General features: G+C 48.8%; 1 protein-coding gene and 1 pseudogene across 2 annotated transcripts; both read right to left on the reverse strand.

Annotated features, from left to right (window-relative positions):
* Nucleotides 1-291: 291 nt before the first annotated feature.
* On the reverse strand, nucleotides 292-13161 carry LOC309653874 (heterogeneous nuclear ribonucleoprotein A3 pseudogene; annotated as a pseudogene). Its single transcript has 3 exons — nucleotides 13153-13161; nucleotides 8239-8892; nucleotides 292-317 (listed from the first exon to the last, which is right to left on the reverse strand). The product of its transcript is annotated as a heterogeneous nuclear ribonucleoprotein A3 pseudogene (transcript).
* Nucleotides 13162-17910: 4749 nt separating this feature from the next.
* Nucleotides 17911-23147, reverse strand: LOC309653875 (uncharacterized protein; the record flags this gene model as incomplete). The annotated part of the gene is given in 7 exon segments (XM_082478647.1): nucleotides 17911-18651; nucleotides 18697-19166; nucleotides 20286-20532; nucleotides 20659-20688; nucleotides 20691-21068; nucleotides 21071-21417; nucleotides 23140-23147. Coding segments are annotated over 7 exon segments (2172 nt in total). The 3' UTR covers nucleotides 17911-17959.
* Nucleotides 23148-23363: the final 216 nt, after the last annotated feature.

Consider the following 23363-nt stretch of genomic DNA (forward strand, 5'->3'; position numbering starts at 1 on the left):
GGGGCCAAGGCCTATTACCTTTCCGGCATGTGCAAAACATAAAACAGAAGCAATATTGTAACAAATTCATTAAAGACTTAAGAAAAAAAAAAAAATCACATGCTAAAGTGCATACTCTAAAAACTATACTATATTGCTTCTATAAAACAAGCACTAAACGTCAGATACAGAAAAAACCCTTTTCGTGTCCTCACACCTAGGTCAAAATTACAAAGAGTTAATTCAGGAGACAGAAAGAGAAGGAATAAATCTGAATGAATCTGAGTCAGAACACAGTGCTATAGTATAACCTTAGGCACATTCCACAATACCCATGCCTAAACATGGCAAATTCCACAATACCCATGCCTCAACCTCCCTATCTATAAAGGAGTTAACCACACCAGCGCTAACCATTACTTGCCTCCTGGTAGCTTGTGAGTGTTAATATTACTTGTAAAAAAAAAAAAAAAAATTATTTTGTAATAAATACACAGATCATCAGTTGAAAGAAACAAGGAAAACTACAGCGTTATTATTATTGCCTTGTTACTAGAGCTAAACACCAGAAATCAACATAAAGAAGTTATGTACACCAAGAATGTAGGGTTTGAATATGTACTTTGAGAGGCAATCTTATAATTAGTTGTTGTACCTCTAATTGCTTCTCCTTTTTTTTTTTTTTTTAATTTAAAAAAGCAATACAGGGACTTCCCTGGTGGTTCAGTGGTAAAGAATCCGCCCTGCAATGCAGGGGACGCGGGTTCGATTCCCGGTCGGGGAACTAAGATCCCACACGCCGCGGGGCAACTAAGCCCTCGCGCCAAACTACTGAGCTCGCACACCTCAATGAGGTAGCCCACGTGCAGCAAACTACAGAGCCCACGCGCTCTGGAGACTGCACGCCACAACTAGAGAGAGAAAACCCGCACGCCACAACTAGAGAGAAGCTCTCATGCTGCAACGAAGAGCCCGTGCGCCGCAATGACAAAAAAGATCCCACATGCCTTAACGAAGGTCCCGCGTGCCGCAACTAAGACCCAATACAGCCAATCAACCAATCAATCAATCAATCAATCAAGTGGGGCAGGGGGAGCAATACAGGAATTTCCCTGGCAGTCCAGTGGTTAAGACTCCAAGCTCCCAATGCAGGGGGCACGGGCTCGATCCCTGATTGGGGAACCAAGATCCCACATGTGGCACAGCGTAGCCAAAAAAAAAAAAAAAAAAAAGCAACACATACCATACGGCATTTACCCCAGAGAACGCATGTTCGCACAAAAAAAGGTACACAAATGTCCACAGCATCTCTCTCAGTAATAGTCAAGAAATGGGAAAAAACTCAGATGTTCTTCAATGGGCAAGTGATTAAACAAACTGAAGTATAGCCAAACCATGGAATACCACTCAGCAATTAAAAAGAAAGCGGCACTGGGACCTCTCTGGTGTTCCAGCGGTTAAGACTTTGCACTCTCAATGCAGGGGGCCCAGGTTCCATCCCTGGTCAGGGAACTAGATCCCGCATGCTGCAACTAAATACCCGCACAGCCAAATAAATAAATAAATAAATATATATATTTTTTTTTTTTAAAAAAAGGAGCACTATTGATTCATGCAATTTGGATGACTCTCCAGGGAATTACATTGATTGAAAAAGGCCAATCCAAAAGGTTACATACTGGGAATTCCCCGGCGGGCCAGTGTTTAGCACTCAGCACTTTCACTACCTGGGCTGGGTTCAATCCTTGGTCGGGGAACTAAGATCGCATAACCGGCAGCGCAGCCAAAAACAAACTTTTTTTTAATTAAGAAAAAAAAAAAAGGTTACACACTATATGATTTTATTCACATAGCATTCTTTTTTTTTAATTAATTAGTTAATTTATTTTATTTTTGGCTGCGTTGGGTCTTCGTTGCTGCGTGTGGGCTTTCTCTAGTTGCGGCGAGCGGGGGCTACTCTTTGTTGCAGTGCGCGGGCTTCTCGCTGCGGTGGCTTCTCTTGTTGCAGAGCACGGGCTCTAGGCACGCGGGCTTCAGTAGTTGTGGCACGTGGGCTCAGTAGTTGTGGCTCCCGGGCTCTAGAGCGCAGGCTCAGTCATTGTGGCGCATGGGCTTAGTTGCTCCGCGGCATGTGGGATCTTCCCGGACAAGGGATCAAACCCATGTCCCCTGCAATGGCAGGCAGATTCTTAACCGCTGCGCCACCAGGGAAGTCCCACATAACATTCTTGAAATGACAGGTTGCCAGGGACAGATAGGGCCGGGGGACTGGGAGATGGGCCATCTTCCCCAGGGGCTATTTTCCCTTGATCATCTGCACAAAAACTTTAGTGCAACTTTATCCACTGCACTATCAGATCATTATGATTTGGTGGGGAGTGGGGGAGCAGCAGTGGCTATAAAATGGCATCAGGAGAGATCCTGTGGGATGGAAATGTTCTGTATCTTGACTGTGTCAATGGCAATACCCAGGTTGTGACAGTATACTATGGTTCTGTAAGATGTTACCATTGGGGAAAACTGGGTAAAGGACACACAGGACCTATCTCACTATTATTTCTTACAACTGCATGTAAACCTACAATAATCTGTAAACAAAAAGCTTAATCAGAAATGAAGGCAACACATGCCTCTTGTAACAAGTAAAACAATAGCCTGTGGTCAATCTCTTTCTCTACCCGTCCCATTCCCTCCCTCTTGAGATAACCATGCAAACTCACTGCCCATACAAACAGGCATGCATTTAATACTTTCTGTTTACTGTATCAAAATGGGATCATACATACTACATTATTACCCTGCAGCCTACCTTCTTCACCCATCATCCCTATATCATAGAGACCTTAAAAAAAAAAAACTATTTTAAGTGCCAAGCAGGATGGCAGGTATAGAAAATTTTCTGACTAGGGCAAATCTGACAAATGTTTACCGTGCTAATGTGCCATAGCTCAGCCAGGTGCACTCAGTGAGAGCATAATATACAAGTAGCATTCTAAAGAGATCTGCAAAAAATGCAAGGTCTTCAGCAGCTCTTCGAGGATCCCATCCCCCTCTCTGCCTCCTCCATGGAACCATCCCATGGAGGTTTAACAGTTTAACTCCATTTGCCCCCTCCTGCTGTTTGTGCTTTTGTTGTATACTTCTGTTCTACATCTCCACAAGACATTATTATTGTCATTTATTTACAAAACAACATATAAATATAAAGGTGTATGTACCTGGGTATATGTACATATATATATTAAACACACACACAGACTTTAAGTGCTCTTTGCTCTTTCCTGCAGTTCTGTTCTTTTTTTTTGGGGGGGGGGGGGCAAGTTTTTATATTGGTAAAGTTCTGTACTACTAGAAATATAAGATTTGAAAAGAAAAATGAGACTTGAGGATTATCTGTGGAGCTTATCCTCATTCTCCTGCTGACGCATTATGTGTTTATAATTTGAGAACTGCAGATAAATACAAACTGGTCTTCTCCATACTTGCTCACTAAGGAATTCCTCATTTCTAGGAAACGTCTATTTCAAGGAAAGGAAACAAACAAAAACACCTAGTGCACTAGATGATTAAAAGGTACACATTTTATAGCCTGAGTTCGAGAAAAAAATTACCCAAGAAACGGCCTTTTTCCCTAGGAGCCAGCTTCTACTAGGGGAGTCTAGGGTTCTCTAGGCAAAGAAAAAAAACTTGCCAGTTTAAACAGAATAACAGAAACGTTCAGCCAATCAAATATACAGAACTCATCACTTGCAGTGAGGAATGAAAGGCCTGTATCAACAGAAAAAATAAATGGCACAGGCAACGTCTGGAACAGAAAACAAACAGGAGGTACTTTAAAAAGCCAAAATTGCAAAGACAGATTAACAGGGTATGAAATTACACGCCGGGCAATGCACCTGTTAAAGGAAAAGAGGCGCACACCAAGTCTGAAGTCTTAAGAATTCGGTGTTTAACATTACTTCTGCATGCTGCCCAGCAGGAAACTCGGGTCCTGGCTTAATCCACAACGCACACTTCATTTAAGGAGGTGAACTGCTTGGTCTGACTCAGTTTCTTATTCTGTAAAATGAATGCAACACAGCTGTCGTGAGTCGCCAAAGAATTCTGCACAAACGCTTTGTAACTCCAAAGTGCTGTGCAAATCAGAGCAGCCCTTCTCTCCTTCACATTCGTTTGACTTGGAATTTCAGAAGTTTAGCTGAAAATATAGACGACTCGGAAGCAAGGGACTGAGAGTGACCCACACAGGTGGACAGAAATGCAAAAACTGGAGCACCTCATACAAACCACAAGAGAACACGTTCACGTGCACACGTTATCAGTAACAGAAAACGCCACCGGTAGCAACCGTAAACCACTGAGAGGACCAGCAACGACATGTGTCCAAATCCAGCCGGCAGCACAGCCTCGTCGGCGGCAGTGCCTTAAACACAGCTCCCCGCACTCCGCGGCCTAACAAGATCCACTTTTTCCAAAAAGTTTAGCAACTTGCCAAGTACACTGGCATAGTTCACCTTTTTTAATTGCTAAGCAAACATGCAGGAGAGTTGAGACAATCAAGGGAATGTTCAGCCTTCCTCAAAAATAAGATCCAGGAAATTCACGTTTTGCTTGAACAGTTTCATGTCTAAAACTGATCACAAACCTCTGTTTGATGTTGTTTTCTCGCTGCTGGCCAATGAGCCCGGGAAAGACAACGAATTCTTTCAAACGGGGAGGGCTCTCTGCACTCTTCAGCTAAACCAGCGAGGCTTTACCACCGTCACGTTTAAAATAATGAGGAGGACGCCTCCATGGAGTTTACCGGGCTGCGCTAATCACGAGGGGCCTCGGGCGCCCAGGGCGGGCCCCAGCGCCGGTGGCCGCGGGACCGGACGCCCTCCCCGGGACCCCCCCAGGACCCCCTCCCCGGGACGCGGCCGCGGGACAGGACGCCCCCCAGAACCCCTGACCGGGACGCAGCTGCGGGACAGGACGCCCCCCAGAACCCCTGCCCGGGACGCGGCTGCGAGACAGGACGCCCCCCAGGACCCCTGCCCGGGACGCGGCCGCGGGACACGAAGCTCCCCCCTCCCCAGGAACCCCTCCCCAGAGCGCGGGCCTCGCCGCCGTCACGCGGCACCCGCCGCGCTCACCGCGGGCCGGGAAACCCCTCAGGCCGACTGACCCCCGCCCGCCGCCCAGCCTCCCTCCGGCCCGCGCCGCCCGCCGCGCCTACCGCGTTCTTCTGCATCATCTTGTCCATCTTCTGGGCAATGCGGACCACCTCGTCCTCCATGGCCCCGGCAGGCCTGCCCCGCGCCGGGCCGCGGGGGACGGGAAACGAGCGGAGCTGGCGGGGCGGCGGGTAAGCCCAGGCGTCGGCGAGGGCCCTCAGCAGGCCTGACCGAGGCGCTTCCTCACTCACGGCGACGGCGACGGCGGCGGCGGCGGCGGCGGCGGCGCTCCTCACCCGCAGGCAGCGCCAATCCAGCTCCCAGCTCGCGGGGGCGGCGCTCCTCCCCCGCAGGCAGCGCCAATCCAGCTCCCAGCTCGCGGCGGCGGCGGCGGCGGCGCTCCTCCCCCGCAGGCAGCGCCAATCGAGCTCCCAGCTCGCTGCGGCGGCGCTCCACCCCGCAGGCAGCGCCAATCGAGCTCCCAGCTCGCGGCGGCGGCGGCGGCGGCGGCGCTCCTCCCCAGCAGGCAGCGCCAACTGAGCTCCCAGCTCGCGGCGGCGGCGGCGGCGGCGCTCCTCCCCCGCAGGCAGCGCCAATCGAGCTCCCAGCTCGCGGCGGCGGCGGCGGCGCTCCTCACCCGCAGGCAGCGCCAATCCAGCTCCCAGCTCGCGGGGGCGGCGCTCCTCCACCGCAGGCAGCGCCAATCCAGCTCCCAGCTCGCGGCGGCGGCGGCGGCGGCGCTCCTCCCCCGCAGGCAGCGCCAATCGAGCTCCCAGCTCGCGGCGGCGGCGCTCCACCCCGCAGGCAGCGCCAATCGAGCTCCCAGCTCGCGGCGGCGGCGGCGGCGGCGCTCCTCCCCAGCAGGCAGCGCCGAGCTCCCAGCTCGCGGCGGCGGCGGCGCTCCACCCCGCAGGCAGCGCCAATCGAGCTCCCAGCTCGCGGCGGCGGCGGCGGCGGCGCTCCTCCCCAGCAGGCAGCGCCAACTGAGCTCCCAGCTCGCGGCGGCGGCGGCGGCGGCGCTCCTCCCCCGCAGGCAGCGCCAACTGAGCTCCCAGCTCGCGGCGGCGGCGGCGCTCCTCCCCCGCAGGCAGCGCCAATCGAGCTCCCAGCTCGCGGCGGCGGCGGCGCTCCTCCCCAGCAGGCAGCGCCAACTGAGCTCCCAGCTCGCGGCGGCGGCGGCGGCGGCGCTCCTACCCCGCAGGCAGCGCCAATCGAGCTCCCAGCTCGCGGCGGCGGCGGCGGCGCTCCTCACCCGCAGGCAGCGCCAATCCAGCTCCCAGCTCGCGGCGGCGGCGGCGGCGGCGCTCCTCCCCCGCAGGCAGCGCCAATCGAGCTCCCAGCTCGCGGCGGCGGCGCTCCACCCCGCAGGCAGCGCCAATCGAGCTCCCAGCTCGCGGCGGCGGCGGCGGCGGCGCTCCTCCCCAGCAGGCAGCGCCAACTGAGCTCCCAGCTCGCGGCGGCGGCGGCGCTCCTCCCCCGCAGGCAGCGCCAATCAAGCTCCCAGCTGGCGGCGGCGGCGGCGGCGCTCCTCCCCCGCAGGCAGCGCAAATCCAGCTCCCAGCTCGCGGCGGCGGCGGCGGCGGCGCTCCTCCCCCGCAGGCAGCGCCAATCAAGCTCCCAGCTGGCGGCGGCGGCGGCGGCGCTCCTCCCCCGCAGGCAGCGCCAATCGAGCTCCCAGCTCGCGGCGAAGGCGGCGGCGGCAGCGGCGGCGGCGGCGGCGACGCTCCTCCCCCGCAGGCAGCGCCAATCGAGCTCCCAGCTCGCGGCGGCGCTCCTCCCCTGCAGGCAGCGCCAATCGAGCTCCCAGCTCTCGGCGGCGGCGGCGGCGCTCCTCCCCCACAGGCAACTCCAATCGAGCTCCCAGCTCTGTTCTTTTTTTTTTTTTTTTTTGAATTTTGAGATTTTTCATTTGAAGTAAGTCTTAATGCTATTAAATTCACAAATATGCTAATTTAAATACCCAAGTCTATTATCTAAGACACACATTGCAAACACAAATATCTATTCTCTCCACATGTCAGAGCCCATTCATTTCATGGTTTGGAAATGGGGAGAATAGATCCCCTTAAACTGCAAGTCAGCAGGTGTTTCTTTACAGTTAACTTCAGCAAAATTCATACAAAATATTAATTAACAATGATCTTCTTGTTAACTCACAAGGAAACACCTTCAAAGCTGCATTTTGTTAAAGTTTCTGTACTAAAATGTAGAAAAACTGAACTACACAAATATTGAAAAGTTAAAAATTCCTTAATTTTTTATTCCTGGTACCACTACCACAATTTACAGGGCAATATACCTGATGTAATGAAAAGAAAAAGAAAAAGACAAAGCTACAACAGATTAAAGACCTCAGGAATGTACATCTAATTGACACTCCATTGCATTAATCAATAGCTGCACTTTTTGCAAACTGTGGCTAGGACAGTCCTGAGCAAGAAGGGTTTCCTGTTTAAGCTGCAGTAACTTTTCTGACTATGGATCATCGTTCCTTCTGTGGCAGATTTTTACAGTTCCTCTAATGCATTCGGGACGACTGTCTCAAAGTAACCTGCAGCTTTCCTGACACCTCCTCGCTCTCTCTCCTGCCAAGAACTGTAGCCCTTTTCTTGTGAGTTTTGAGAACCTTCTGCTACCATATCCACCACTTCCACCACCAGATCCATAACCACCACCATAGGGACTTCCCGAGCTTCTTCCACCAAAACTGCCTCCCTTCATGGGTCCATCATTTGATTGCTGTTGTCCACTATAATTTCCAAAATCATTATAGCTCCCACCACCACCATAGTTACCTCCAAAATTTCCTCCTTCATTGTAACCATCATATCCTCCACCACCGCCACCATATCCCCCATCTTGGTTTCCATATCCTGGTCCACCACCACCATAGCCTCCTCTACTACTGTAACCAGGACCACCGCCATAGTTACCACCGTCGCCTCCAAATCCGTTCTATCCACCATCACCTCCTCCATAACTACCTCTGCTGCCACCACCTCCACCACCATAGCCTCCTCTTCCACCAAGTTTCCACCACGGCCAAAGTTACCTCCACCACCTCCAAAGTTTCCTCCACGACCCATAAAGTTGCCAGATCCACCTCCACGACCTCTTTGTGATCCAGCAGATTGCGTTTCTTCTTTAGGAAGGGCCTTTTTCACTTCACAATTATGCCCATTAATAGTGTGGTATTTCTGAACAACAATTTTATCAACTGTATCATGATCATCAAAAGTTACAAAAGCAAATCCTCTCTTTTTTCCACTCTGCCTGTCTTCCATAACTTCTATGGTTTCAATCTCGCCATGCTTTTCAAAGTAGTCTCTCAAATTACATTCTTCTGTATCTTCTTTAATACCACCAACAAAAATTTTCTTCACTGTTAGATGGGCACCAGGCTTTACAGATCCTCTCTAGAACCAGCTCTCTTTGGTTCCACTACACGCCCATCAACCTTGTGTGGTCGAGCACACATTGCTGCATCCACCTCTTCAACCCAAGAGTAAGTCACAAAACCAAAGCCCCTGGAACGTTTTGTTTGGGGGTCTCTTATCACCACACAATCTGTAAGTGTGCCCCATTCCTCAAAATGTTCTCTTAAGCTATCGTCTGTAGTTTCAAAGCTCAGACCACCAATAAACAGTTTTCTCAACTGTTCTGGTTCCTTTGGATCATGGCCCTCCTCCCCACCCCACCCCCGGCGGCGGCGGCGGCGGCGACGGCGGCGGCGGCGACGGCGACGGCCGGAGTCGGGCTGGGGGCGACCGGGCGGCGGTTTTACCTCCGTTTTGAGACCGGACTCGCCTCTTCCAACTCGAGTTCAATATGGGACGGAGAGGCCAGCTCTGTTCTATGTTGGGCCATTTTACTTCAGCCTAAAAAAATTTCTTCTAGTATTCCCTAAGGTCTGCTGGGGATCAGTTTTCTTATTTTTCATTTATCTGTATTTGATTTTTTAAAATTGATTCCAATTTTCTGTTGAGATTCTCCATATTTTAATCTATTAATCCCCATCTTTTACTCTCAATATAGTCATTTTAAAGTTCTGTGCTAACTCCAGAATCTGAATTCCCTCTAAATCAATTTTTCTTGTTTTGTTTTGTTTTTTTTTTGTCTTAATTTTTAGTCACTTTTTCCTGCTTCAGGAATTTCATAATTTTTGATTGTGTGCTGGACATGGTGAATAAAAAATTCATAGAGACTGAAGATGCTATTACTTTGAACCAGAGAAGATTTACCCCTTTCTCTGTTAATCAGAGTGGCTGATCATTTCAGTCATTTCAGGAATTTTACTAGGTCAGAACTGGGTTGGAGCTTTACTTGTCTCATGCTACCTATGATTTTTCCTGATTTGTGGCCTCCCTGGATTTTTGCTGTGAGCCTGACAGGTCTTTGATTCTTCAATAAATACAGTCAGTTATTGACTTCAGTCTTTCAGATGTTTGAATTCAGCTCTTTAGGCTCTCAGTTCTCACAGCTTCAGAGTATGGCAAATGTAAGGAGAGACCAGCTATGTATTTGTTACCGTTACACTTTCTCAATGAAAATTTGTCTCATAAACACTGAAACATTGCAGATGATTTCACTTTTTCTGACTCAGCCCCCTTCTTGGGGATGGCACTTCTGGGTTTTTACTGTGAGTCTGGTAGGTCTCTGATTCCTCACTTTGGAAAGTTCTCTCCCTCAGGCATTAGGTATTTAAGCTTCCTGCTTTCTATAGGTTCAAAAACTGGCAAATGTCTTGAAGAGGAGACCTAATGATTGTCACAGGCCCCTTTATCTAGCGGGATTTGGTTTGTTCGTGCCATGACTGTGCAGGAAATTTCACTCTGCTTTCTTGGCTCAGTCCCCCATCATCTTGTACCACCCTGACACTAAGGAAATGTCCTGTGGGGGAAATCGGCTTGACATTCTGCTAGATTTCACTCCATCATGCCAGCAAATGAGTTCATCAAAAGGTATGGTGATTTCTCTTTTCCAGTGGAGTATGTCCACTACATAAGGAAATACAAAAGACAGTATAAATGTATTTTTGTTTGTAATTCAGTTTTTCTCCTATATGACTTAAAAGACAAATGCAGTATAAGCAAGTCCCAAATACATAAAGAAAAACTAACAGAATTAAAATGATAAAGCCTGACACTATTTTTTAAATAAATAAATAAATTTATTTATTTATTTATTTGTATTTTTATTTTTGGCTGCGTTGGGTCTTCGTTGCTGCGCGCGGGTTTTCTCTAGCTGTGGCGAGCAGGGGCTACTCTTTGTTGTGGTGCGTGGCCTTCTCGTTGCGGTGGCTTCTCTTGTTGAGGAGCACGGGCTCTAAGTGCATGGGCTTCAGTAGTTGTGGCTCTTGGGCTCTAGAGCGCAGGCTCAGTAGTTTTGGCGTGCGGGCTTAGTTGCTCCGCGGCATGTGGGATCTTCCCAGACCAGGGCTCGAGCCCGTGTCCCCTGCATTGGCAGGCGGATTCTTAACCACTGTACCACCAGGGAAGTCCGAAAAACTGACACTATTAAAGGGAGAAATATTTCAAGCCAATAGCAAAAGGTCATATATTGTATAATTCCATGTCTATGAAATGTCCAGGATGAGCAAATCCATATAGACAGAAAGTAGATTAGTGGATGCCAGGGGATGTTGGGGAGGGGAAAATAGGGAGTAACAGCTAACATATACAAGATTTCTTTGTGGGGGGCGTGACAAAAATGTTCTGGAATTAGATAGCAATATTGGTTGTGAAAATACTAAGAACTAGTGAATTGTACACTTACTTTAATCGGTGAATTTTTTTTTTTTAATCTTGTAGAAGTTTTTATTTCAGTGATTACAAGAACGCAGTAAATGGAAACTATGCTGGTTTACATTAGGCATGCACCTCTACCTGAAACTGCTGTTAGTTTTTGACTGGCCTAAATCTTTATAACTTATTTTTGCATTAGGCACATCTTTAAATTTTTTTGGACCCTGACATACAGGGTAAGTTAACTTCTTCCTTGTGGCAGTTTAGTATGAGAATTATGTTCGCTGGCTAGATTCCTTTAACTAAAGGCCTCTAAGACTCTCAGGCTACCTGTACTAGCTCAAGACTGTACTTTATATATAGATATAAAGATGATAAAATAAAATAAAATAAAGCTTTTGGGAGGTCTGACGTCTTCTGCCAGCGTTCAGTGGGTGTTCTGTAGGAGCAGTTCCACGTGTAGATGTATTTCTACTGTATCTGTGGGAAGGAAGGTGATCTCCACGTCTTACTCTTCTGCCATCTTGCCCCTCCCTCCCCCCAGGAATATCACTTTTAAAGGAGAAGGTATAAACCCCTTGGTTATATGAACTGGAGATTTTAGTAAGAAGTCAATATATTTTTTGTTAGGCACATGTTATGTTAGGCTGTCTCCCTGCACAGGACGCAGGCGCCTTGAAAATGGAAATCATATCCCTCTATAGTACGTCCCTCTTCTTTCTGCTTTGCAGTTTGCTGCTCCACTTGTTCAACCCCACTTAGTAATAACCTATACTTCCCTTGTTCCTGTTTTCCCATCTGGAAAACAGACAAAAGGCAACCAAACAACGCAAAGGTCTCAACAAATAAGGGATATCCAAAACCAGAGATGGCCAGAACTTCTGTATCCCTCATGAAACCTAGTCCCGTGTTCAATACTTAGGTATCATTAATACATGCGTGTTGACTGACACAGTTTAAACTCAATTCTTCCACTTCCCAGTTTAGTTTTAGTCCTCATACAAAACCTGATCATCAAATTCCTTAATGCTAGGAATCACAGTGAAAAATAATTTCTCAACTGACTTCTGTCAGATGAGTGAGAACTAAGGTTAATTCAGTGTATCTGAAGCATAGACAGTGAGGGCACAAGTGGCACAAGATGGGGCTAGAGAAGCAGAGAGGATTCTAGACCACGCAGAGTCTTAAAGGCCAACACTGTGTTTTCTATTCTCAAAACAATGTTTGTGAGCGATGTTTATGAGCAATGTTCCAACTTGCTTTGAAGGTTTCTTGTGTGAAGAATGGATTGGAAGGAAACAAGATATATGGACACTAGTTAGGACCTAATCGCAACAGACAGGCAAGTTCAGTATTAGAATGTTGAGGGAGAGCTGACAGATTCCAAAGAAATTCAGGAGATAAACTGAAGCGGGCTTAATGGGGTATGAGATGGAGGAAAGGAAGGTCTTAGGGAATTAAAGGGTTTACTGCACACATGAGCAAAGTCTCAAAATTAATCATTTGAACGTACAGAGGTAGATCTCCCAAATGACACCGGTTAGGAAGCAACGGTACGCCCTTTAGAATTCCTAGAGACAACACAAATCAACTGTTTCGATGGAAAATTCGGCGGGACCGGTGCGTTTTTTCACTCCAACTTAGTTCCAAATTCCTATTACTCACATTTTCTGTGCCAAAACAACACAGCTGGAGGAACTGAAGGGGATTCCGTTTTGGTAATTAAGGAGTGGCCCTAACACTGACAGTCCCATCTTAAAAAGCACTCCCTCTGCATTTTACCCGAGGAGCAATGGCCAGAGCCTCCCTTTGAAAACGATGGGCAGAAATCAGAACATTACACACTGTCCCTTTCAGCTACTGTGAACTGAGCCGGGAGACGACCAATATCCCCTGGCACAGCACGGACGGGCCAGCGCGCGGGGGCAACAGGGACAGGAGACAGCACAAGAGACGAAGCCCAGGCCCAGGGGCCAAGGCCTATTACCTTTCCGGCATGTGCAAAACATAAAACAGAAGCAATATTGTAACAAATTCATTAAAGACTTAAGAAGAAAAAAAAATCAGATGCTAAAGTGCATACTCTAACCACTATACTATATTGCTTCTATAAAACAAGCACTAAACCTCAGGTACAGGAAAAAACCCTTTTCGTGTCCTCACACCTAGGTCAAAATTACAAAGAGTTATTAATTCAGGAGACAGAAAGAGAAGGAGTAAATCTGAATGAATCTGAGTCAGAACACAGTGTTATAACCTTAGGTAAATTCCACAATACCCATGCCTCAACATGGCAAATTCCACAATATCCATGCCTCAACCTCCCTATCTATAAAGGAGTTAACCACACCAGCACTAACCATTACTTGCCTCCTGGTAGCTTGTGAGTGTTAATTATTATTTGTAAGAAATACACAGATCATCAGTTGAAAGAAACAAGGAAAACTACAGCGTTATTATTATTGTCTTGTTACTAGAGCTAAACACCAGAAATCAACATAAAGAAGTTATGTACACCAACAATGTAGGGTTTGAATATGTACTTTGAAAGGCAATCATATAATTAGTTGTTTTACCTCTGATTGCTTTTCCTTTTTTTTTTTTTTTTTTAATTTAAAAAAGCAATACAGGGACTTCCCTGGTGGTTCAGTGGTAAAGAATCCGCCCTGCAATGCAGGGGACGTGGGTTCGATTCCCGGTCGGGGAACTAAGATCCCACACGCCGCGGGGCAACTAAGCCCTCGCGCCAAACTACTGAGCTCGCACACCTCAATGAGGTAGCCCACGTGCAGCAAACTACAGAGCCCACGCGCTCTGGAGCCTGCACGCCACAACTACAGAGCCCACGTGCCACAACTAGAGAGAGAAAACCCGCACGCCACAACTAGAGAGAAGCTCTCATGCTGCAACGAAGAGCCCGTGCGCCGCAATGACAAAAAAGATCCCACATGCCTTAACGAAGGTCCCGCGTGCCGCAACTAAGACCCAATACAGCCAATCAACCAATCAATCAATCAATCAATCAAGTGGGGCAGGGGGAGCAATACAGGAATTTCCCTGGCAGTCCAGTGGTTAAGACTCCAAGCTCCCAATGCAGGGGGCACGGGCTCGATCCCTGATTGGGGAACCAAGATCCCACATGTGGCACAGCGTAGCCAAAAAGAAAAAAAAAAAAAAAAAGCAACACTTACCATACGGCATTTACCCCAGAGAACGCATGTTCGCACAAAAAAAGGTACACAAATGTCCACAGCATCTCTCTCAGTAATAGTCAAGAAATGGGAAAAAACTCAGATGTTCTTCAATGGGCAAGTGATTAAACAAACTGAAGTATAGCCAAACCATGGAATACTACTCAGCAATTAAAAAGAAAGCGGCACTGGGACCTCTCTGGTGTTCCAGCGGTTAAGACTCTGCACTCTCAATGCAGGGGGCCCAGGTTCCATCCCTGGTCAGGGAACTAGATCCCGCATGCTGCAACTATATACCCGCACAGCCAAATAAATAAATAAATATATATATTTTTTTTTTTTTAAAAAAAGGAGCACTATTGATTCATGCAATTTGGATGACTCTCCAGGGAATTACATTGATTGAAAAAGGCCAATCCAAAAGGTTACATACTGGGAATTCCCTGGCGGGCCAGTGTTTAGCACTCAGCACTTTCACTACCTGGGCTGGGTTCAATCCTTGGTCGGGGAACTAAGATCGCATAACCGGCAGCGCAGCCAAAAACAAACTTTTTTTTAATTAAGAAAAAAAAAAAAAGGTTACACACTATATGATTTTATTCACATAGCATTCTTTTTTTTTAATTAATTAGTTAATTTATTTTATTTTTGGCTGCGTTGGGTCTTCGTTGCTGCGTGTGGGCTTTCTCTAGTTGCGGCGAGCGGGGGCTACTCTTTGTTGCAGTGCGCGGGCTTCTCGCTGCGGTGGCTTCTCTTGTTGCAGAGCACGGGCTCTAGGCACGCGGGCTTCAGTAGTTGTGGCACGTGGGCTCAGTAGTTGTGGCTCCCGGGCTCTAGAGCGCAGGCTCAGTCATTGTGGCGCATGGGCTTAGTTGCTCCGCGGCATGTGGGATCTTCCCGGACAAGGGATCAAACCCATGTCCCCTGCAATGGCAGGCAGATTCTTAACCGCTGCGCCACCAGGGAAGTCCCACATAACATTCTTGAAATGACAGGTTGCCAGGGACAGATAGGGCCGGGGGACTGGGAGATGGGCCATCTTCCCCAGGGGCTATTTTCCCTTGATCATCTGCACAAAAACTTTAGTGCAACTTTATCCACTGCACTATCAGATCATTATGATTTGGTGGGGAGTGGGGGAGCAGCAGTGGCTATAAAATGGCATCAGGAGAGATCCTGTGGGATGGAAATGTTCTGTATCTTGACTGTGTCAATGGCAATACCCAGGTTGTGACAGTATACTATGGTTCTGTAAGATGTTACCATTGGGGAAAACTGGGTAAAGGACACACAGGACCTATCTCACTATTATTTCTTACAACTGCATGTAAACCTACAATAATCTGTAAACAAAAAGCTTAATCAGAAATGAAGGCAACACATGCCTCTTGTAACAAGTAAAACAATAGCCTGTGGTCAATCTCTTTCTCTACCCGTCCCATTCCCTCCCTCTTGAGATAACCATGCAAACTCACTGCTCATACAAACAGGCATGCATTTAATACTTTCTGTTTACTGTATCAAAATGGGATCATACATACTACATTATTACCCTGCAGCCTACCTTCTTCACCCATCATCCCTATATCATAGAGACCTTAAAAAAAAAAAACTATTTTAAGTGCCAAGCAGGATGGCAGGTATAGAAAATTTTCTGACTAGGGCAAATCTGACAAATGTTTACCGTGCTAATGTGCCATAGCTCAGCCAGGTGCACTCAGTGAGAGCATAATATACAAGTAGCATTCTAAAGAGATCTGCAAAAAATGCAAGGTCTTCAGCAGCTCTTCGAGGATCCCATCCCCCTCTCTGCCTCCTCCATGGAACCATCCCATGGAGGTTTAACAGTTTAATTCCATTTGCCCCCTCCTGCTGTTTGTGCTTTTGTTGTATACTTCTGTTCTACATCTCCACAAGACATTATTATTGTCATTTATTTACAAAACAACATATAAATATAAAGGTGTATGTACCTGGGTATATGTACATATATATATTAAACACACACACAGACTTTAAGTGCTCTTTGCTCTTTCCTGCAGTTCTGTTCTTTTTTTTTGGGGGGGGGGGGGGGCAAGTTTTTATATTGGTAAAGTTCTGTACTACTAGAAATATAAGATTTGAAAAGAAAAATGAGACTTGAGGATTATCTGTGGAGCTTATCCTCATTCTCCTGCTGACGCATTATGTGTTTATAATTTGAGAACTGCAGATAAATACAAACTGGTCTTCTCCATACTTGCTCACTAAGGAATTCCTCATTTCTAGGAAACGTCTATTTCAAGGAAAGGAAACAAACAAAAACACCTAGTGCACTAGATGATTAAAAGGTACACATTTTATAGCCTGAGTTCGAGAAAAAAATTACCCAAGAAACGGCCTTTTTCCCTAGGAGCCAGCTTCTACTAGGGGAGTCTAGGGTTCTCTAGGCAAAGAAAAAAAACTTGCCAGTTTAAACAGAATAACAGAAACGTTCAGCCAATCAAATATACAGAACTCATCACTTGCAGTGAGGAATGAAAGGCCTGTATCAACAGAAAAAATAAATGGCACAGGCAACGTCTGGAACAGAAAACAAACAGGAGGTACTTTAAAAAGCCAAAATTGCAAAGACAGATTAACAGGGTATGAAATTACACGCCGGGCAATGCACCTGTTAAAGGAAAAGAGGCGCACACCAAGTCTGAAGTCTTAAGAATTCGGTGTTTAACATTACTTCTGCATGCTGCCCAGCAGGAAACTCGGGTCCTGGCTTAATCCACAACGCACACTTCATTTAAGGAGGTGAACTGCTTGGTCTGACTCAGTTTCTTATTCTGTAAAATGAATGCAACACAGCTGTCGTGAGTCGCCAAAGAATTCTGCACAAACGCTTTGTAACTCCAAAGTGCTGTGCAAATCAGAGCAGCCCTTCTCTCCTTCACATTCGTTTGACTTGGAATTTCAGAAGTTTAGCTGAAAATATAGACGACTCGGAAGCAAGGGACTGAGAGTGACCCACACAGGTGGACAGAAATGCAAAAACTGGAGCACCTCATACAAACCACAAGAGAACACGTTCACGTGCACACGTTATCAGTAACAGAAAACGCCACCGGTAGCAACCGTAAACCACTGAGAGGACCAGCAACGACATGTGTCCAAATCCAGCCGGCAGCACAGCCTCGTCGGCGGCAGTGCCTTAAACACAGCTCCCCGCACTCCGCGGCCTAACAAGATCCACTTTTTCCAAAAAGTTTAGCAACTTGCCAAGTACGCTGGCATAGTTCACCTTTTTTAATTGCTAAGCAAACATGCAGGAGAGTTGAGACAATCAAGGGAATGTTCAGCCTTCCTCAAAAATAAGATCCAGGAAATTCACGTTTTGCTTGAACAGTTTCATGTCTAAAACTGATCACAAACCTCTGTTTGATGTTGTTTTCTCGCTGCTGGCCAATGAGCCCGGGAAAGACAACGAATTCTTTTCAAACAGGGAGGGCTCTCTGCACTCTTCAGCTAAACCAGCGAGGCTTTACCACCGTCACGTTTAAAATAATGAGGAGGACGCCTCGATGGAGTTTACCGGGCTGCGCTAATCACGAGGGGCCTCGGGCGCCCAGGGCGGGCCCCAGCGCCGGTGGCCGCGGGACCGGACGCCCTCCCCGGGACCCCCCCAGGACCCCCTCCCCGGGACGCGGCCGCGGGACAGGACGCCCCCCAGAACCCCTGACCGGGACGCAGCTGCGGGACAGGACGCCCCCCAGAACCCCTGCCCGGGACGCGGCTGCGAGACAGGACGCCCCCCAGGACCCCTGCCCGGGACGCGGCCGCGGGACACGAAGCTCCCCCCTCCCCAGGAACCCCTCCCCAGAGCGCGGGCCTCGCCGCCGTCACGCGGCACCCGCCGCGCTCACCGCGGGCCGGGAAACCCCTCAGGCCGACTGACCCCCGCCCGCCGCCCAGCCTCCCTCCGGCCCGCGCCGCCCGCCGCGCTTACCGCGTTCTTCTGCATCATCTTGTCCATCTTCTGGGCAATGCGGACCACCTCGTCCTCCATGGCCCCGGCAGGCCTGCCCCGCGCCGGGCCGCGGGGGACGGGAAACGAGCGGAGCTGGCGGGGCGGCGGGTAAGCCCAGGCGTCGGCGAGGGCCCTCAGCAGGCCTGACCGAGGCGCTTCCTCACTCACGGCGACGGCGACGGCGACGGCGGCGGCGGCGGCGGCGGCGGCGCTCCTCACCCGCAGGCAGCGCCAATCCAGCTCACAGCTCGCGGGGGCGGCGCTCCTCCCCCGCAGGCAGCGCCAATCCAGCTCCCAGCTCGCGGCGGCGGCGGCGCTCCTCCCCCGCAGGCAGCGCCAATCGAGCTCCCAGCTCGCGGCGGCGGCGGCGGCGCTCCTCCCCCGCAGGCAGCGCCAATCGAGCTCCCAGCTCGCGGCGGCGGCGGCGGCGGCGCTCCTCCCCAGCAGGCAGCGCCAACTGAGCTCCCAGCTCGCGGCGGCGGCGGCGCTCCTCCCCCGCAGGCAGCGCCAATCCAGCTCCCAGCTCGCGGCGGCGGCGGCGGCGGCGCTCCTCCCCCGCAGGCAGCGCCAATCGAGCTCCCAGCTCGCGGCGGCGGCGGCGGCGCTCCTCCCCCGCAGGCAGCGCCAATCGAGCTCCCAGCTCGCGGCGGCGGCGGCGGCGGCGCTCCTCCCCCGCAGGCAGCGCCAACTGAGCTCCCAGCTCGCGGCGGCGGCGGCGGCGGCGCTCCTCCCCCGCAGGCAGCGCCAACTGAGCTCCCAGCTCGCGGCGGCGGCGGCGCTCCTCCCCCGCAGGCAGCGCCAATCCAGCTCCCAGCTCGCGGCGGCGGCGGCGGCGCTCCTCCCCCGCAGGCAGCGCCAATCGAGCTCCCAGCTCGCGGCGGCGGCGGCGGCGGCGCTCCTCCCCCGCAGGCAGCGCCAACTGAGCTCCCAGCTCGCGGCGGCGGCGGCGGCGGCGCTCCTACCCCGCAGGCAGCGCCAATCGAGCTCCCAGCTCGCGGCGGCGGCGGCGGCGCTCCTCACCCGCAGGCAGCGCCAATCCAGCTCCCAGCTCGCGGGGGCGGCGCTCCTCCACCGCAGGCAGCGCCAATCCAGCTCCCAGCTCGCGACGGCGGCGGCGGCGGCGCTCCTCCCCCGCAGGCAGCGCCAATCGAGCTCCCAGCTCGCGGCGGCGGCGCTCCACCCCGCAGGCAGCGCCAATCGAGCTCCCAGCTCGCGGCGGCGGCGGCGGCGGCGCTCCTCCCCAGCAGGCAGCGCCAACTGAGCTCCCAGCTCGCGGCGGCGGCGGCGGCGGCGGCAGCGGCGGCGGCGGCGGCGACGCTCCTCCCCCGCAGGCAGCGCCAATCGAGCTCCCAGCTCGCGGCGGCGCTCCTCCCCCGCAGGCAGCGCCAATCGAGCTCCCAGCTCTCGGCGGCGGCGGCGGCGCTCCTCCCCCACAGGCAGCTCCAATCGAGCTCCCAGCTCTGTTCTTTTTTTTTTTTTTTTGAATTTTGAGATTTTTCATTTGAAGTAAGTCTTAATGCTATTAAATTCACAAATATGCTAATTTAAATACCCAAGTCTATTATCTAAGACACACATTGCAAACACAAATATCTATTCTCTCCACATGTCAGAGCCCATTCATTTCATGGTTTGGGAATGGGGAGAATAGATCCCCTTAAACTGCAAGTCAGCAGGTGTTTCTTTACAGTTAACTTCAGCAAAATTCATACAAAATATTAATTAACAATGATCTTCTTGTTAACTCACAAGGAAACACCTTCAAAGCTGCATTTTGTTAAAGTTTCTGTACTAAAATGTAGAAAAACTGAACTACACAAATATTGAAAAGTTAAAAATTCCTTAATTTTTTATTCCTGGTACCACTACCACAATTTACAGGGCAATATACCTGATGTAATGAAAAGAAAAAGAAAAAGACAAAGCTACAACAGATTAAAGACCTCAGGAATGTACATCTAATTGACACTCCATTGCATTAATCAATAGCTGCACTTTTTGCAAACTGTGGCTAGGACAGTCCTGAGCAAGAAGGGTTTCCTGTTTAAGCTGCAGTAACTTTTCTGACTATGGATCATCGTTCCTTCTGTGGCAGATTTTTACAGTTCCTCTAATGCATTCGGGACGACTGTCTCAAAGTAACCTGCAGCTTTCCTGACACCTCCTCGCTCTCTCTCCTGCCAAGAACTGTAGCCCTTTTCTTGTGAGTTTTGAGAACCTTCTGCTACCATATCCACCACTTCCACCACCAGATCCATAACCACCACCATAGGGACTTCCCGAGCTTCTTCCACCAAAACTGCCTCCCTTCATGGGTCCATCATTTGATTGCTGTTGTCCACTATAATTTCCAAAATCATTATAGCTCCCACCACCACCATAGTTACCTCCAAAATTTCCTCCTTCATTGTAACCATCATATCCTCCACCACCGCCACCATATCCCCCATCTTGGTTTCCATATCCTGGTCCACCACCACCATAGCCTCCTCTACTACTGTAACCAGGACCACCGCCATAGTTACCACCGTCGCCTCCAAATCCGTTCTATCCACCATCACCTCCTCCATAACTACCTCTGCTGCCACCACCTCCACCACCATAGCCTCCTCTTCCACCAAGTTTCCACCACGGCCAAAGTTACCTCCACCACCTCCAAAGTTTCCTCCACGACCCATAAAGTTGCCAGATCCACCTCCACGACCTCTTTGTGATCCAGCAGATTGCGTTTCTTCTTTAGGAAGGGCCTTTTTCACTTCACAATTATGCCCATTAATAGTGTGGTATTTCTGAACAACAATTTTATCAACTGTATCATGATCATCAAAAGTTACAAAAGCAAATCCTCTCTTTTTTCCACTCTGCCTGTCTTCCATAACTTCTATGGTTTCAATCTCGCCATGCTTTTCAAAGTAGTCTCTCAAATTACATTCTTCTGTATCTTCTTTAATACCACCAACAAAAATTTTCTTCACTGTTAGATGGGCACCAGGCTTTACAGATCCTCTCTAGAACCAGCTCTCTTTGGTTCCACTACACACCCATCAACCTTGTGTGGTCGAGCACACATTGCTGCATCCACCTCTTCAACCCAAGAGTAAGTCACAAAACCAAAGCCCCTGGAACGTTTTGTTTGGGGGTCTCTTATCACCACACAATCTGTAAGTGTGCCCCATTCCTCAAAATGTTCTCTTAAGCTATCGTCTGTAGTTTCAAAGCTCAGACCACCAATAAACAGTTTTCTCAACTGTTCTGGTTCCTTTGGATCATGGCCCTCCTCCCCACCCCCCCCGGCGGCGGCGGTGGCGGCGGCGGCGGCGGCGGCGGCGGCGGCGACGGCCGGAGTCGGGCTGGGGGCGACCGGGCGGCGGTTTTACCTCCGTTTTGAGACCGGACTCGCCTCTTCCAACTCGAGTTCAATATGGGACGGAGAGGCCAGCTCTGTTCTATGTTGGGCCATTTTACTTCAGCCTAAAAAAATTTCTTCTAGTATTCCCTAAGGTCTGCTGGGGATCAGTTTTCTTATTTTTCATTTATCTGTATTTGATTTTTTAAAATTGATTCCAATTTTCTGTTGAGATTCTCCATATTTTAATCTATTAATCCCCATCTTTTACTCTCAATATAGTCATTTTAAAGTTCTGTGCTAACTCCAGAATCTGAATTCCCTCTAAATCAATTTTTCTTGTTTTGTTTTTTTTTTTTTTTTTTTTTGTCTTAATTTTTAGTCACTTTTTCCTGCTTCAGGAATTTCATAATTTTTGATTGTGTGCTGGACATGGTGAATAAAAAATTCATAGAGACTGAAGATGCTATTACTTTGAACCAGAGAAGATTTACCCCTTTCTCTGTTAATCAGAGTGGCTGATCATTTCAGTCATTTCAGGAATTTTACTAGGTCAGAACTGGGTTGGAGCTTTACTTGTCTCATCCTACCTATGATTTTTCCTGATTTGTGGCCTCCCTGGATTTTTGCTGTGAGCCTGACAGGTCTTTGATTCTTCAATAAATACAGTCAGTTATTGACTTCAGTCTTTCAGATGTTTGAATTCAGCTCTTTAGGCTCTCAGTTCTCACAGCTTCAGAGTATGGCAAATGTAAGGAGAGACCAGCTATGTATTTGTTACCGTTACACTTTCTCAATGAAAATTTGTCTCATAAACACTGAAACATTGCAGATGATTTCACTTTTTCTGACTCAGCCCCCTTCTTGGGGATGGCACTTCTGGGTTTTTACTGTGAGTCTGGTAGGTCTCTGATTCCTCACTTTGGAAAGTTCTCTCCCTCAGGCATTAGGTATTTAAGCTTCCTGCTTTCTATAGGTTCAAAAACTGGCAAATGTCTTGAAGAGGAGACCTAATGATTGTCACAGGCCCCTTTATCTAGCGGGATTTGGTTTGTTCGTGCCATGACTGTGCAGGAAATTTCACTCTGCTTTCTTGGCTCAGTCCCCCATCATCCTGTACCACCCTGACACTAAGGAAATGTCCTGTGGGGGAAATCGGCTTGACATTCTGCTAGATTTCACTCCATCATGCCAGCAAATGAGTTCATCAAAAGGTATGGTGATTTCTCTTTTCCAGTGGAGTATGTCTCCCTACACCAAACCCCTGCTCCAAATCTCTAAATGTCCCTCTCTAGCATACTAGTTGATATTGTTTCTTGATTGCTTCCTTAGCTCGATGATCCTTTATTCAAGTTTGTTTGCTCGTTGCAGCAGGAGTGATGGCCTGTGCCTACCTAGTGCAGGCATATTATTATGGAGATATGGCTTTGGTCCCAGACACCACAATAAGGAGAATATCATAAGAAAGCAAGTCACACGAGTTGTTTGGTTTCCCAGTGCATGTAAAAGTTATGTTTATGCTATACTGTAGTCTATTAAGTGTGCAATAGCATTATGTCTAAAAAAAGTACATATCTTAATTTGAAAGCAGACTTTAAGAATGCTACCCATCATCTGAGCCTTCAGCAAGCTGTAATCTTTTTGCAATAGTAACATCAAAGATCACTGATCACAGATCATGTAACAAGTATAATAGTGAAAAAGTTTGAAATATTGTGAGACTTACCAAAACATGACATAGAGACACGAAGTGAGCAAATGCTGTTGGAAAAAATGGCACCACCAGTAGAGCTGCTTGACACAGGGTTGCCACAAACCTTCAATTTGTTACAAAAAAAAAAAAAAAAAAAAAAAAAAGCATTATCTGCAAGGTACAATAAAGTGAAGTGCAATAAAGTGAGGTATGCCTATATATCCTGCCTCAAAGTAGAAATCCTATTTAGATCACCT

Source organism: Balaenoptera physalus (assembly GCF_965194825.1).
Source record: "Balaenoptera physalus genome assembly, contig: HAP1_SCAFFOLD_1345, whole genome shotgun sequence".
NCBI lineage: Eukaryota > Metazoa > Chordata > Mammalia > Artiodactyla > Balaenopteridae > Balaenoptera > Balaenoptera physalus.